The 16,293-nt window shown below is 46.3% G+C and overlaps 1 protein-coding gene across 3 annotated transcripts in view; it reads left to right on the forward strand.

Annotated features, from left to right (window-relative positions):
* BST1 (bone marrow stromal cell antigen 1) overlaps window positions 1–16,293 on the forward strand; it is a 49,023-nt gene that overhangs the window by 17,275 nt on the left and 15,455 nt on the right. For 2 of the 3 annotated variants that reach the window (XM_089326962.1, XM_089326963.1), the window contains exons 3-7: window positions 4,663–4,789; window positions 6,441–6,576; window positions 10,424–10,506; window positions 14,434–14,510; window positions 14,844–14,936. In XM_089326962.1, coding sequence (XP_089183088.1) covers window positions 6,504–6,576; window positions 10,424–10,506; window positions 14,434–14,510; window positions 14,844–14,936 — 326 coding nt within the window. In that variant the 5' untranslated portion in view covers window positions 4,663–4,789; window positions 6,441–6,503. Of the gene's footprint in view, window positions 1–3,078; window positions 3,501–4,662; window positions 4,790–6,440; window positions 6,577–10,423; window positions 10,507–14,433; window positions 14,511–14,843; window positions 14,937–16,293 lie in introns of those variants that run through there. The other variant, XM_002709522.6, reaches the window with a different exon arrangement.

Consider the following 16,293-nt stretch of genomic DNA (forward strand, 5'->3'; position numbering starts at 1 on the left):
CTGCTCATTTAAGTTAAAAAAAAAAGATTTATTTGATTATTCTGAAAGTCAGAATTACAGAGAGAGAGAGAGAGAGAGAGAGAGAGAGAGGGAGAGACAGAGTCGTCCATCCACTGGTTCAATCCCCAGATGGCTGCAGTGGCTAGCAGAGCCAGGAGCTGCATCTGGGTCTCCCTTGTAGGTTCAGAGGCCCAAACACATGGACCATCCTCAGCTGCTTTTCCCAGGCCACCAGAAGGGAGCTGGAATGGAAATAGAGCAGCCAGACACAAACCAGCACCCATACAGGATGCCAGCTTTGCAGGTGGTAGCTTTACCTGCTATGCGACAATGCTGGCCCCCCTGCTCAGTTAAATCTAAAGGCTTGGTAGATTATGATACATTTACACTCATGAAAGTATTAGAAAAAAACAAAATGGGGGCCAGCCCTGTGGCATAGTGGGTAAAGTTGCCGCCTTCAGTGCTGGCATCCCATAGGAGTGCCAATTCGAGTCCCGGCTGCTCCACCTCTGCTCCAGCTCCCTGCTATGGTCTGGAATGTCGGGAAGTAGTGGAAGATGACCCAGGTCCTTGGGCTCCTGCACCCAGGTGGGAACCTGGAGGAAGCTCCAGGCTTTTGGCTTCAGCTCGGCCCAACTCTGGCCATTGTGGCCATCTGGGGAGTGAACCAGCAGATGGACTTCTCCGTCTCTCTGCCTCTGCCTCTGTAACTCTGTCTTACAAATAAATAAATGAATAAATCTTAAAAGAAAAAGACAAAATGAGGGAAAATAAGAAAGAGAAATATAGGAAAATTAGAGACTGCATGCATTCATGGATATATCAGAGGTGGAGCTATGTATTTCGTGTTGCATCACACATCAGGAGAAAGTCATGTTGATGAGGGTTTATAAGGCGTAGAAGACATTTTCTCTCATTAAAAAAAAAAATCTCTTCCCCACAAATTGACAGTAAATACAATGAATGTAAACAAAGTGAAAAGAATCCATGAGGGAAAAGAGAACAGGAGATTTGAGAACCAGAATTTGGGATGATGAAGAAGGAATGACTAGTGGAAGAGAAACCTAAGCTGGCTGAGAAGAAAGCTGTTTGAAGTCATAGGAATCCCTAAAAGTAGGCGGGACTGGAAGAACTGTCTATTACTGAGAAGGAGGTAGGAGTAGAGACAGAGAGGAAACCAAAGGCATTGTTCAAAGTCTAAGAATGCCCTCTTTAGCCCTGTACAGCAGATTAGAACATACTCTGTAGAATAATTACATGTAATATTATGCAAAAGTCTTAAAAATATTGGAAAGTCCCTACGTATTGTCTCAAGAAGCTGTTGGAAGATGTATGCCATGAAAGAAAAAGAGGAAGACAGGAGAAGTGGGAAATGGCATGCAATGCAGGAGAGATGGAGGGAGGCACCAGGGGGACAACTACACGGCAGTCAAAGGGGCAACAAACTTAGATTGTGACAGGAAGCTGGACAGCTCTCGGAAGGATATCTCCAACGGGGAGGGTGGAGGGACAGCCTGAAATATTGACTGATGTGATGGTGAATGGAAATGGACTGATGTGAAGAGATTTATCTGTCTTGCAGAGAATTTGCCATAATCCTAAGTACACATAGATTATGAAGGAAAGAAATTAATTAGGGGGTGGTGGTGTAGAGGGGCATTGTGGCCTAGTGAGTTTAAGCTGCTGCCTGTGACCCCAGCATCCCATATGGGAACGAGTTTTTGTCCGGCTGGCTGCTCCACTTCTGATCAAGCTCCTGCTAATGTGCCTGTGAAAGCAGCAGAAGATAGCTCAAGTGCTTCGGCCCCTGCACCCACATGGGAGACTCAGAAGAAGCTCCAGGCTCCTGCCTTCAGCCATTATGGCCATTTGGAGAGTGAACCAGTGGATGGAAGATCTCTTTGTCTCTCCCTCTCTCTGTGTAACTCTGTCTTTCAAATAAAAAAAAAATAGGGGCAGGCACTGTGGCTTAGTGGGTAAAGCCGTTGCCTGTGATGCCAGCATCCCGTATGGGTACCTGTTTGAGTCCTGGCTGCTCCACTTCTGATCCAGCTCTCTGCTATGGCTTAGGAAAGCAGTAGAAGATGGCCCAAGTCCTTGGACCCCTGCACCCATGTGGGAGATCTGGAAGAAGCTCCTGGCTCCTGGCTCCGGATTGGCGCAGCTCCGGCCATTGCAGCCATCTGGGGTGTGAACCAGCAGATGGAAAACCTGTCTCTCTCTCTCTCTCTCTCTCTCTCTCTCTCCCCCTCCCTCTCCTTCTCTCTCTAATTCTGCCTTTCAAATAAATTAAAAAAAACTTTTTTGAAACAAAGTGGTAAGGCAAGGAGACAATTACTATCTCTAGAGTACTCAAGAGATTTACTACAGAGGAAATGTAATCAGAGAATGCTGTAAACTCAGCCATAAATACATCCACAAGGTCATAATTAGCTAAATGCTGTGACAGAGTGGGGTCTGGAGTGTATGGGTACAATAGAGTGCCTTTGGGAGTGTGGTGGGGTTAAAGCCAAAATCTTTTGCATACGAGAAGTCAAATAATAATATTCAAAATGGAAACATCAAGAAATAGTATATAGGCATGCAATTTAGAAATGTGGAAGTAAATATGAGGAAAAAAACTGTTGAAGGAATTAAAAATGTTTTATGGAAAGTGAACTTAAGGACAGGAGAGTATGGATTTTGGTTACAGAAAAAAAAAAGATTCAAATAAACTAGTAAGGAGTCCCTGACCCATCTTTATCAAGCTCTTGCCAGGCCCTCCGTGTTCCTAGGGGTTGTTGGTGCACAGATCAAGGTCTTGGCCTTCCACGTGGCGCTCTATTAGTGCTGGCTGTCTGATTTCTCATCCATCGGGAGCAGATTGTGACCCCAGACAAGTTCCTTAACTTCCTTGAGTTATCTCCTCTGCAAGAGGAGTTACAAATCTAGGAAACGTAAATGCATATTGTACCTGCAGAGTGCTTGCCACATAGTAATAACTCAAGTAACAATGTGGTCCTTTTGGTGGTTATTTCCCGAAAACAACAAAACCCTCCTCCTTGGCCCGTGGGAAAAGGCCTTTGGCAGAGGTGTCGCAGTTTGGAGCCAAAAAACTTCTGAAAAACCAAACCTGCCTCCCCTGTCTCCAGCCTCGCTTCTTCTTTGGGGCTTTCGTCCCACGTGATGTTCCACACTCAGTCTTGAACTGCTGAAGAGAAGGGAGTGAGGGAGGTGTTAGGGCGAGAGTCCTGCCCGTGTTTGCTCTAGGGGAGCCATCTGAGCCGCAGAGAAGGCAGTGGGAGGAGACCGGGAGGCTGGAAGCTGAAGCCATTAGTCACCTCGATGGCTGCCCAGGGCTGTGCGCCGCGGCGGCTGCTGCAGCTGCTGCAGCTGCTGCTGCTTGGTGCGGGCGCGGCGGGCGCGCAGTGGCGCGGGGAGGGCACCAGCAGGAACCTGGAGAGCATCTTCCTGGGCCGCTGTGCGGAGTACAGCTCGCTGCTGCTGAGCCCCGCGGAGCGGTGAGCGGCCGGGGTGGGGGCGGCGTGGCTGGGGGGCGCCGGAAACCGGTAGAAAACCGCGGAGCAGAGCGTGCGGGGCGGGAAACGCGGTCTGTAGGTGTCGGAGCTCTGAAGGGAGGGAGCCGTGTGGGGGAGAGGCTCTGGAAGGAGCGGCGCAGTGGAGGAGTGTGGGGTGTACCGCTGAGGCTGGTACTGTGTCTGGGTGAGGAGTGAGTTGTTTAACTGGGGGGTCGGTCCACAGGTGAGGTTAGGAAGAGCTGAGTTCGAGTGATGGCTCATTGCCAGCCAGCGGATTCTTAGCCAGAGCCCTCAGGCCTCAGGGTGTGGTCTCCACTTGGAGTTTCTTGAATCCAGATCCTTTGGGAATTCAAGTTTCAGTTCCTCTAATCTAGAGAACATTTCAGGTTTGGGTCCTTCTTCCCAGCACTGTGCTGCGACTGATTTTTTGGTCCCTTCTTTGGCCCACGTTTTCCCAGTTTCATAATGGCCGTTTCTAGTGCCAGTTATTTTTATTGTGAAGGACTTAAGACAAATAAAAAAGGGCAAAGAAGAATGTAAGGAGAACTTACAAATGTGGATGGAGGTGTTTTTTGAGAGCCCGCGTGGACCTCTGGAGAGAGGGCTGGCACCGGCAAGTAAGCTGAGCCTCACCTGCCTGAGGAAGCCTCAGCTGCACTTGGTGCTCACTTCCGCTTTTACTCGGATACCTAGTGTTAGGTGGCTTTCTAAGATTTATTTATTTAGTTGAAAGCCAGAGTTAGAGAGAGGGAGATACAGAGAGAGACACAGAGAGAGAGAGGTCTTCCATCCGCTGGTACGTTCCCCAAATGGCTGCAACTGCCGAAGAAGCCAGGAACCTGGAACTCCATCCAGGTCTCCCATGTGAGTGCAGGGACCCAAGCTCTCAGGCCACCTTCCGCTGCTTTCCCAGGTGCATTAGCAGGAAGCTGGAGCAGCTGGAACGCGAAGCTGTGGCTCATTTAGGATACCAGCGTAGCTGAGTCGCAACACACCCCGTTGTCAGATTTCTAAGTCTGTCCACAGAGCCGTAGTCATTTGTTTTGTATTCTTTGATCCACAGAGTCAACAGATAACAAAATCACATGTAAAGCCCTGGGTCACATTGTGGGGGGTTTGTTTCTTAACGTGTTCTTTTGCACAGGGAAAAGAACTGCACGGCCATCTGGGAAGCATTCAAAGTGGTGCTGGACAAGGATCCCTGTTCTGTGCTTCCCTCAGACTACGACCTTTTCATTAACCTCTCCAGGCATGCGCTTCCCAGAGACAAGGTAACTCTGCAACATCACCGTCTTGATGGAGGTAGATGGGCACAGGCGGCCCACGAGGTCTGCTGCCCCAGCCTCCTGCAGTGTCCCGGGACACCCAGCAGCAAACTCACAATGCCCCGGCCCAGCTCCCAGCGGCAGTAGCAGCCTGGTCTCCGACAGTGATTCTGGGTCTCCTGCGTGCTTGTGGAGCAGCAGGCACTTTCCCAATACGATGGATCAACAAGGCCTCGCCACAAAGACCTGGGGACATCACCAGACCTTCCACACTGCACCTCTACATCTGGCCAGCTCTGAGTGGCCTCCATTCCAACTTGCCAAGTGGCTGAACCTCTAGTGATTCAGAAAACCCCCAGTCTCAGTATCCTCCCAGGAGACCAGTCTCTTCTAATGCCTTAAGAGTAGTCAGTGCTGGGGGCCGGTGCTGTGGTGCACTAGGTTAATCCTCCGCCTGAGGCGCCGACATCCCATATGGGTGTGGGGTTCTAGTCCTGGTTGCTCTTCTTCCAGTCCAGCTCTCTGCTATGGCCTGGGATAGCAGTAGAAGATGGTCCAACTGCCCGGGCCCCTGCGCCCGCATGGGAGACCGGGAAGAAGCACCTGGTTCCTGGCTTTGGATTGGCGCAGCTCCGGCCGTTGCAGCCATTTGGGGAGTGAACCAACGGAAGGAAGACCTTTCTCTCTGTCTCTCTCTCTCACTGTCTGTAACTCTACCTGTCAAATAAATAAAATCTTTTTTTTTTTAAAGAGTATTCAGTGCTGGTTTCCTTACGAAAACTGTGTCTATATTCTGTCTGCACTTCAAGGTCTGATAAAGTGGAAATAAATGAGAAAATCAACATAAAATGCTTGAGTTTGTAGCAAGTTAGGTACCATTTTTATTTCTCTGACATAATCATCCTTTTAAAAAATTATTAATTTTTATCTACTTGAAAGGCAGAGTGAGAGAGAGAGAATCAGAGAGAGAAAGTTCTTCTATCTGTTGGTTTATTCCCTAAATGCCCACAACAGCAGGGCTGGACCAGGCTAAAACCAGGAGTCTAGAACTCCATCTGGGCTCCTATGTGGATGGCAGGGACCCATGTATTGGAGCCATCATCCTCTGCTTTTGCAGGATGCATTAACAGGAAGCTGGCTCAGAAGAGGAGCTGATGGGCCTCCAACAGGCACTCCAAAATGGGATGCAGGCATCCTAAGCAGTGGCTTAACTTGATGCACCACCGCCTGCCCAACATACTCATTCTTAACCAGATTTTTCTGTTGTGTGTCAGTACTCCTGACTGGGCCACCCGGGTTCAATTCCCAGCTCTGGCTCCTGACTGCAGCTTCCTGCTAATGTAGACCCTGGAAGACAATGGTGATGGCTCACATTAGGCACGTTACATTCCTGCCACTCATGTGAGATACCTGGGTTAAATTCTGGACTCTCAGCTCCTAGTGAGCATTTGTGGAGTGAACCAGTGGTTGGAGTACTATCTCTCTCTCTCTCTCTCTCTCTCTCTCTCTCTCTAGCTTTCTGTTTTTGCTTCTCAAATTTTAAAAATGAAAAATCAACCAAACTGGTTGCCTGATTTGTTTTGATGATAGTAAGTCATTGAAATTCATTTTGCTTTTAATATATAGTAAAATTTTTTGTTTGTTTGTTTTTCCTTAGTCCCTATTCTGGGAAAATAACCACCTGCTTGTTACTAGCTTTGCGGAGAACGGCCATCGCCTTATGCCCCTATGCGATGTTCTGTATGGCAGAGTTGGAGACTTCTTGAGCTGGTGTGGACAGAAGAATGGTTCTGGTAAGATTGCTGCACAAATAAAGTGAGAGCTCCCACTTGCTCTGCATTAACCACTTGGGACAAATGCTCTCAGATGCACTTATTTCACTGGATCCCCCCCAGATCCTCCGGGGTACGTGGTAATAATAATTAACAATAATAACAGATGGACAGCACTTACCTTTTGCTAGATATCAAGCTGAGCACTTACAAGTATTAGCAGACTTGATCTCTGTAACAGCCCCAGGAAATACTATTGTATTACCTATTTTTTTAAAGATTTACTTTATTTATTTGAAAGACAAAGTTATAGAGAGAGGTAGAGAGAGAGAGAGAGAGAGGTCTTTGTTCTGCTCGTTCACTCCCCAGTTGGTCACAACAGCTGAAGCTGAGCTGATCCGAAGCCAGAAGCTTCTTCTAGGTCTCCGACGTGGGTGCAGGGGTCCAAGCACTTGGGGCATCCTCTGCTGCTTTCCCAGGCCATAAACAGGGTGCTGGATCAGACATGGAGCAGCTGGGACTTGAACCGGCATCTATGTGGGATACCGGCACTGCAGGCTAGGGCTTTAACCCACTGCCCCACAGTGCTGACCCCCATAATCCCTATTTTGACAAATGAAGAAACTGAGGCATAGTGGCTAAGAAACTCTCTCAGTGGCATGGAGCTAGTAAGCAGCAGAATAAGTCTGACTACCACCCTCTTTTCCAAGAGCAGAAAACAGGCTGAAGGGAATTAAATGGCAGGAAGTGGTGGGACCATGGTTGGACCCTGTTCTGACAGATTCCAAGGCTGCCCAGATAGTTCAAGATTAAAATCAGAAGGAAAGTTAGAGGCACAAGAGCTGGCCCGATGGTACTGAAAACACTCCTGAATCACTCAACTGTGGAGCCAGGAGTTGGTGGTACAGCTGTCCCTGCCTTTAGGGAGCTTCTGGCCTTGGGAGGGGCATCTCCTGCAGTGGGGTGTGCTCCAGAGCAGGAAGGACTGGGTGCTGAGGAGCAGCAGGGAGACACAGCAGCCTGCCAGAGCACCAGCGACACTGGACAGGCCGACAGCGAAAGGAGCTGCGAGAATTCCCAACGTGAAGACTGTAGACTCCCCTACATCAGAGGCACTGTAAGAGTTCACCTAGTATCTCTTCTGTTTATTCCATTCATTTACCCAACTAAAATTCATAGAGTGCGTACTATGTGTCAGGCTCTGCTCATCAAGACACTGGGAACACAGCAGAGAATGGACCAAGAAAATAATACCCTACCCTCATAGAAAGGAGTAAAATATGTAGTCTGCCCCAAGATTATAAGGACTGTGCCGAAAAACAAGAGGGGAAGAGGATGGGAACTGCTGGGTGTCAGGGAAGGAAAGTGTTGCTGTTTCACCTAAATGCCATTGGAAGGCCTCACTGAGAAGCTGCTATTGGAGCAGAGACCTGAGCAGATGAGAAGCATTTCCTGAGCAGGGGAACAGCAAGTGCAAACGCGGGTGCAAGTGTGTCTGGCATCTTTAAGGAGTAGCGAGGAGGGTCGTGAGTGACCAGGGAAGTAGGGCTCTGAGGCCAGAGGAATAAAGGAGGGCCAAGTGGCACCGGACCCTGTGAGAACAAGCTTTGTCCAGCACAGGTCAGATGGACCTGGCCATTCTTCTGATAGAGAGTGACCAGGAAGCCTCAGTTTGATGCACCTGCAGGGGGTGGGGAGAATGGGAGAAAAGAGTGATGGAAAAAGTATGAAGAAAGTAAAGAGTTTTCCATGGGTCTGGCGCTGTGGCACAGTGGGTTAACGCTCTAGCCTGAAGCGCCCGCATCCCATGTGGGCGCTGGTTAGAGACCCGGCTGCTCCACTTCCAATCCAGCGCTCTGCTATGGCCTGGGAAAGCAGTAGAAGAGGGCCCAAACCCTTGGGCCCCTGCCCCCATGAGGGAGACCTGGAAAAACCTCCTGGCTCCCAGCCTCAGATCAGCACAGCTCTGGCCATTGTGACCAAAGGGGAGTGAAACATCAGATGGAAGACTGCTCTCTCTCTCTCTCTCTCTCTCTCTCTGCCTCTCCTCTCTCTTAACTCTGACTTTCAAATAAATAAATATTTTTAAAAAAATAAAGTAAGAGTTTTCCAGAAAACCGTAGGTTATTCCCCACTTGGTTCTCTCTGTGCCATCCTATCAATGGTCTTCATTTCAGAAGGAAGTGAGGTCCAGCAGTTTGGGTCAGCCTGAATAATGACATGTACATAGCAGGGAACATGGAGGGGCCACGCTCAGTGGTGATGGGGCTTTGTAGTTATTGATCTGGAAGGATGTTTGTGACATATGTATATTTTTAACAGAAAGATCAAGCTACAGAATATAGTGGTTGGTATGCTGCCATTCAATTAAAAATACATACACACAATACATTTATGAAAATACATACATAGAAAAAACCAAGATGGCAAGCCCAACCTGTTAATAACAGTTCTTGCCAGGAACATGAGATCATACTTTTTTTTTTTTTAATTTATTTGACAGGTAGAGTTAAAGACAGTGAGAGAGAGAGACAGAGAAAAGTCTTCCTTCCGTTGGTTCACCGCCAAAATGGCCACTACGGCTAGAGCTACGCTAATCCGAAGCCAGGAGCCAGGTGCTTCCTCCTGGTCTCCCATGCAGTGCAGGGCCCAAGCACTTGGGCCATCCTCCACTGCCTTCCTGGGCCATAGCAGAGAGTTGGACTGGAAGAGGAGCAACTGGGACTAGAACCCAGCGCTCATATGGGATGACGGCGCAACAGGCAGAGGATTAACCAAGTGAGCCACAGCGCTGGCCCCTCTTGTCATGTATCCTTGTTTAAAAATAATTTATATGTATTCCCTGTGAAAATATTTTGAAATAAGTAGATGATGGTATTACCAGTTGTTCACAGTCTAAACATAAAGACACTATAGAATAGACAAATGAAGAAACTAATGTTGGGACAAATAGCCCCTTAAGCCCTGGCTTCCAGAAATGGGAGAAGATGTACTGGGAAGCTAGGGATTTAAATTCTAGTCCTCAGTCTTAAGAACCATCTGTGGATGAGCCTGCAGATGTGGGATGTTTACCTGCAGGGAGTATTGCTTGAAATATTTTCAGATCTAGAGTCAAAGAAGTAATTACCACTTACTGAAGTAAGGATTAAATAATGGTCCTGTCTTAGCTAATGGATACTACCTTGGAGGACTGCTCCTTAAACACATTACCAATCAGGAGATTTGCACTGCCCCCATAACACAGTGCAGTGCACATCTGCCCCGTTGGGAGAACTCCCTGGAATGACTTTTCAATTGGCCCTTTCTCTCTTTTTTTAATGGAGTAGATGATGAGCACATCCCCTATCCCGTAGACCTGATGAATAGTGTCCTTAATTTTTTAAAAATTTAATATATTTTAGCATTGGCATATTTTTAAGTGTCATAAAATTGCTATTTTCTGGTTAAGAAATATCAACTTGTTGGTTTCTTTTTCTTGTGTTTACTTCTAAGACCAGGGCTAACAATTGAATTTTCTCCCAATAAAGCAAAATTGCTCATTTGTTTGCTTGTGGGGCTTTTAAAAGTCACTTTAGCAGAGCTGCAGTTGAGAAGTAACCCAGCTAGCATGCTTATGTTCAGTGTTCTGCTAGGCTCACCCACTAGCCAGCTGCTCAGTTCTCTGCCTGCCGCACATCCGTGCTGAGCAAAATGACAAATGCTCAGATGTTTTGTATCATGGATTAGATGGGAGCCCATGCAAGTTAAATATGTGCTTACTGTGCAGAACTCAGGTTAAATATATTCTGTGGCTGCAGAAGATATTTTAAATTAATTCTACCCCGATATAATCTCTGAAATGAAATGTATTTGTCTATTTCCCCTGTAGGACTCGATTATGAATCCTGCCCTTCCTCAGAAGACTGTGAGAACAATCCCGTGGACTCCTATTGGAAAAGGGCATCCATCCAGGTAATCCTGAGCGAGGTGGATCAGTGGCCGGCATGTGTGGGACCTGTGGACGTGGGACAGAGCGGCTCAGATGGGGACTCGTATGTAACATCTCCTAGCCTCACTTTCCATGTTCACAACATCCTGCTTCACTCTCTCTGCTCCATAAAGCTGTGACAGTTAAAGGAAATAAAATATTCAGATCTAATGCAGGGGCTGGCATAGAGGAAAACATTTGGTAAATGTTAACTATAGACGAAGATATTACATAGTTGTTATTATTTCTACTATGTCATGATTATTAGCATTTCAGATTAGTGTGATGTTTTTATAATTGAGTAAAATGGGTAACTTCTGCCTAGTGGGAGACCCTGGGACACCTGATCTAGATGTAAGGGTCAGAAATGTACCAAAGACTGATAGCAGGATGATAGGAGGTGATGGGAGGCTGAAGATGATTTGGAGACCCAGAAATGGTTGCTTAATGTAAGTTTGTTCCTCAGAGAATATTGTGGCCAGAATCGATGGTAATATTTATAGCAATAAAATGCCAGTGATTACAGCCAACATTCTCTGTCGCCAGGGTTAGAATAAAGATTAGAACGAAAAAGGATGATCAGGTCCGTAGCTCAGTGCCTGGCAAAGAGCTGGTGACTTTTAAATGTTAGCTATCTTGACTGGATTATCCTCATTGTCCTCCTTGTCAGGATATGTCCACCCACCATCATGGCCCCTCTTCTGGGTCTATCCTTACCTCTTTGATCCATCTTCCACTTCGGATCTCCAGGTATCCCCTGGGTCCATTGTTGGTCAGGCTAAGAGGGACTTCGGTTCTACCCTCTGCTATGGCTGCAGTCTGGAGCCAAGCAGAAGGTCCCCTCTGGCAAAAACATGGTATTCCATGCCTTGGTTCTCCTGCACATCTTTGTGAGGACTTACTGGGAACCAGGAAGTCATGGATGTGTCGTCATTGAAAGCGGGATTGTAGCAGTAATGGGGGTGCTGTTATCAATGTTTTGTGGAAAGGAACAAATACTCTGCCTGGAGAAATTGCCAGGTCTGCACTCCAGACCACCTCTGCCATGTCCTCCAGGTCTGCAATGGGATATAATGCCACCGTTTTTTGAGCCTTTATTCTACGCTGGGTGATTGAAGCCAGAGAAGAAGTAATTCAGTGTAGTGATGAGCAGAGGGTTTGAAACACAGCAGACATGCATTCAGTATGTGTCTATAGTTACCACTTTAAGTATTTTCAGTTTTACAACAATCCTGTGTGGTGGAGACTCTCATGACCCTTGTTCTGCAGATGGGGAACTGAGGTACAAAGAAGTCAAGAAACCATACTGGGGCTGCAGTGTTGTACCTGCATGCATTTTTTAAAGATTGATTTTTTATTTATTTTAAAGGCAGAGTTAGAGAGGGAGAGACAGAGACAGAGAGAGAGGTCTTCCATCATTGGTTTGCTCCCCAAGTGGCCTCAACAGCCAGGGATGGGCAAGGCTGAAGCCAGGATCCAGGAGCTTCTTCCACGTCTGCCACATGGGTACAGGGATCCAAGCACTTGGGCCATTTTTCACTGCTTTCCCAGGTGAATTAACAGGGAGCTGGATCACCAGTAGAGCACCTGGGACTCAAATTAGCACTCATGTGGGATGCTGGTACTGCAGGTAGAGGCATAACCCACTATACCACAACGCTAGCCCTTGCATGCATTTTTAAACTTTTTTTTTCTTATTATAAATGTAGTATTTACTAACGATAGATAATAAGAAATTACTTATTACATGCATTGTGGCATGGTGGGTAAAGCCCCTGCCTGCAAAGCCAACATCCCATATGAGAGCTCTGGGTCAAGTCCCAGCTGTTCCAATTCTGAGCCAGGTTCCTGCCAATGTACCTGTGAAGGCAGCGGATAATGGCCCAAGTACTTAGGCCCCTGCCATCCACACAGAGACCTCAGTGAATTTCCTGGATCCTAGTTTTGGCCTGGCCTAGCCCTGGCTGTTGCAGGCTTTTAGGGAGTGAACCAACAGATGAAGATTTCTCTTTCTCTGTCTCTTTCTGTCACTCTGACTTTCAAATAAATATAAAAAATGAAAAAGAAAAATTATAGAAAATTAAGTGAAGAAATTCACCACCCATATTCCTACTACTTAAAGACCACTGCTTCAGGTCTGCTTCATCAGACCTGGGCAGCTGAGGACTTCCCTCTGTTAGCATATTGGAAGGATTTCTTCGGTGTGGCTGACATGGATTACCAGGCTATGCTGCAGCCGACATTGGACATCATGTTCCTGAAGAGTAGACCCAACCACATCCAGCTCAGTGATGCATAATCCCCCCTCAGCCCTGCCTTTATTCTGGTACACATATTTGTATGAGGAAAGTTACATGTTCCAATAGGATTCTGAGCTGGGGGTTTGGAAGTTCTCTGGATTGCCTGTCACTTGGGAATTCCTGTTTTCTGTCCAATCATACTCAGCACAGCAGACTCTGTACTACTGATCTTTCATTGGCTTTAATGTAAACACTTCCTGTGCTAGTGTGTATACTTTATACTTTTTACTAATGGCCAGTGAATGTTTCAGACATGTGAATTCCATCCTTTCCCTCCCATTCGAGTATTCTAGATTGGTTGCAGTATTTTTGTATTACAAACAATGCTACACTGCACATCTCCGTGTACAACATTTGTGGTCCTTTATGCTCTTTGTCAAGCATCACTCGCTTGCTTATACCTGAGTCTCCTGTTTCTTGTCATTATTATTATTTATATGTGGCTTACACTGGCCATTTGTGAGTGAGGGTGACATGTGTAACTTCTGAGTAGAAGCCTTCAAGAACCAGTCTGTGGGGCCAGCATTGTGGTGCAGTGAGGAAGCTGCTGCTTACAACATCGGGGTCCCCTGTTGTAGCTATGATTTGAGTCATTGTTGCTCCACTTCCGATTTAATGCACCTGAGAAAGCACTGGATGATAACTTAAATACTTGGGTCCCTGCCACCCACTTGGGAGACGTAGATGGAGTTCTTGGCTCCTGGCTTTGGTCTGAGACCATCTGGGGAGTAAACCAGAGGATGGAAGATTTCATATTCTCTCTCTCATCTCACCCTTTCTCTCTGTCACTCGTCCTTTCAAATAAACAAACAAGAAAATTTTTTTGAAAAGAACTGGTCTATGATTTATTACCTTTCCCTTGTTGCTTCCCTGAAAATCAGCAACTTTGCGGATGGAGCCATTTCCTCAATTTGGGTCCTAGAATGAAAACACATGAGCAGAACCCCAGTGGGCTTGAGGTAACCACATGGGAGAAACATGAAATAAGTCTTGGTTGTTTAATGCTGCAATTTTGATGGGCTTTGTTATGGAACCATAACCTAGTTGATATGATGAAGCAATGCTGGATACTTGGTATCATCTATTTTTTTATTTATTTAAAAGATTTATTTATTTGTTTGAAAATCAGAGAGACAAAGACAGAAAGAGAGGGAACTGGTTCACTTCCCAAATGGCACCAACTGCCAGGGCTAGGCCAGGCCAAAGCCATGAGCCTATAATTCCATCTGGGTCTGCCATAGGCGTCATCCTCCACTGCTTTGCCAGACATATTAGCAGGGAGCTGGATTGGAAGTGGAGCAGCTGGGGCTCGGACCAGCACCTGCTTGTGTAGGATGCTAGTGTGGCTGCTGGCAGCTTAACCCACTATGCCCAGTGTTGGTCCCCTAGTGTCATCTTCTTAGGGTACTTTCCCAGACACAAAACTACTGAGTACGTGAGTTTTCAACTTTCAAAGCAGTTTGCTTTCCAAATTCAACAAGTTTGCATTTCTTTGAGCCGTATGAAATACAAAATGTATCATATCCTTGCAAGTATTAAGAATTTTCTATTAAAAATTTCATCTCATAGCAGAAAAATGATATAGTTGCTCAAAACACTTGTTTCTTGCAGTATTCCATGGATAGTTCTGGGGTGATCTACGTCATGTTGAATGGTTCAGAGCCAAAAGGAGCCTATCCTGTCAAAGGGTGAGCATTCCAACATCAACAAACAAAATAGAGACTTCCAGCATGATTGCTCAGTTGTTTTCAATGGGGGCTAAAGAGAATCGTCCTAACCATCAGCTTCACGCTTGCTTTTCTAAATGCAGGTAAAGGAAAATGATGGAATAATCTGGTGATTAGAACCGTATATAGTTAAGCCATTAACGGCTGATAAGTGCATAAAAAATAACCAACCTAAAATTAAAAAATTAAACATTCTAAAAGCTTTGTTGAAAATTGATGTGTAAATCAACTAACAACTGAAATAGAAGTACCATGTTGTTTCAGAACTTTAAGAATGTCCTCCCTGTTTCTCAGATTTTTTGCAGATTTTGAAATTCCATACCTGCAGAAGGATAAAATCACACGAATTGAGATCTGGGTCATGCATGAAATCCAAGGGCCCAAAGTGTAAGTTATGCTGCTACTGATGATGATAGTGTACAGTTGCACTTTCTGGGATGAGACATGATCAAGACTGTTTCACATTTTCAGTTTTGTAGAAATGATGTCATTTCCCACTTTTTTTAAAAGAAGACTTTTTATTTTTATTTATTTGAAAGGTATAGTTACAGAGAGATAGAGAGAGAGATATCAGTCTTCCACCCACTGGTTCATTCCTGAAATGGCCACAACAGCCAGGACTGGGCCAGGCCAAAGCCAGGAGCTAGGAACTTCATCTGGGTCTCCCACATAGGTACAGGGGCCCAAGCATTTGGGCCATCTTCCACTGCTTTCCTAGGCCATTATTAGGGAGCTGGATTGGAAGTGGAGCAGCCGGGACATGAACTGGTGCCCCTGTGGGATGCTGGCATTGCAGGTGGTGTCTTTACCTCCTAGGCTACAGTGCCAACCCCCAACCTTCTCTGGTTCTAATGTGGTTGCTAGAGAAAGACACAGGCTTGACACAGGAAAAGCCACTTAGCCAAGGGGAGGAGAAAACCTCCTTTGTTCTGATACTCCTCTCAGCCACAGAAAATTGTGTTCTTTTCTGAGTGATCTGGGCAGCTTTGGATAAGTGAGTTCCTCACACATTTGTGAGGATCAAAGCCAGTTTCTCTTTCTGGTCATTTGAAGTCCAGAAGCCCTCACCAGGAGTTCTCAGAATCATGCCAGGATCTCTACAATGAAGACATTGTCCTTGGAAAAGCAGCTCCGTCATCATTGATCAAGGAGACACTTTAAAAAAAAAAGATTTATTTATTTATTTATTTGAAAGACTAAGAGTCACAGAGAGGCAGAGGCAGAGAGAGACAAGACAAAGAGAGAGAGAGAAAGAGAGAGAAAGTCTTCCATCTGCTGGTTCACTGTTCAAATGGCCTCAATGGCCAGAGCTAGGGCAATCTGAAGCCAGGATCCAGGAGCTTCTTCTGGGTCTCCCACACGGGTACAGGGGCCCAAGGACTTGAGCCATCTTCTACTGCTTTCCCAGGCCACAGCAGAGAGCTGGATCGAATGTGGAACAGCTGGGAATTGAACTGGCACTCATATGGGATGCCGGCACTGCAGGCTGGGGTTTTAACCCAGTGCGCCACAGCACTGGTCCAGGCGACAATTTTAAGATCCATATTTCCTGGGAAACCACTCGAGTTTATATACAAGTTCAAGCTCAAGCTCAGCCTTCTCGGCAACAAACGGCACTGTTGGCTCAAACTCACATTAAAAACAAAGCTGAACTGTGAGTTTCACAGATAAGCCAGAGAGGCCACAACCTAATTACATCTGGGCTGCCATATCAGCTTCGCAGACACGTGGGGGCCTTATTCTT

The sequence above is a fragment of the Oryctolagus cuniculus genome, chromosome 2 (genome assembly GCF_051225735.1).
Source record: "Oryctolagus cuniculus isolate XC-2025 breed Fujian yellow rabbit chromosome 2, ASM5122573v1, whole genome shotgun sequence".
Classification (NCBI taxonomy): domain Eukaryota; kingdom Metazoa; phylum Chordata; class Mammalia; order Lagomorpha; family Leporidae; genus Oryctolagus; species Oryctolagus cuniculus.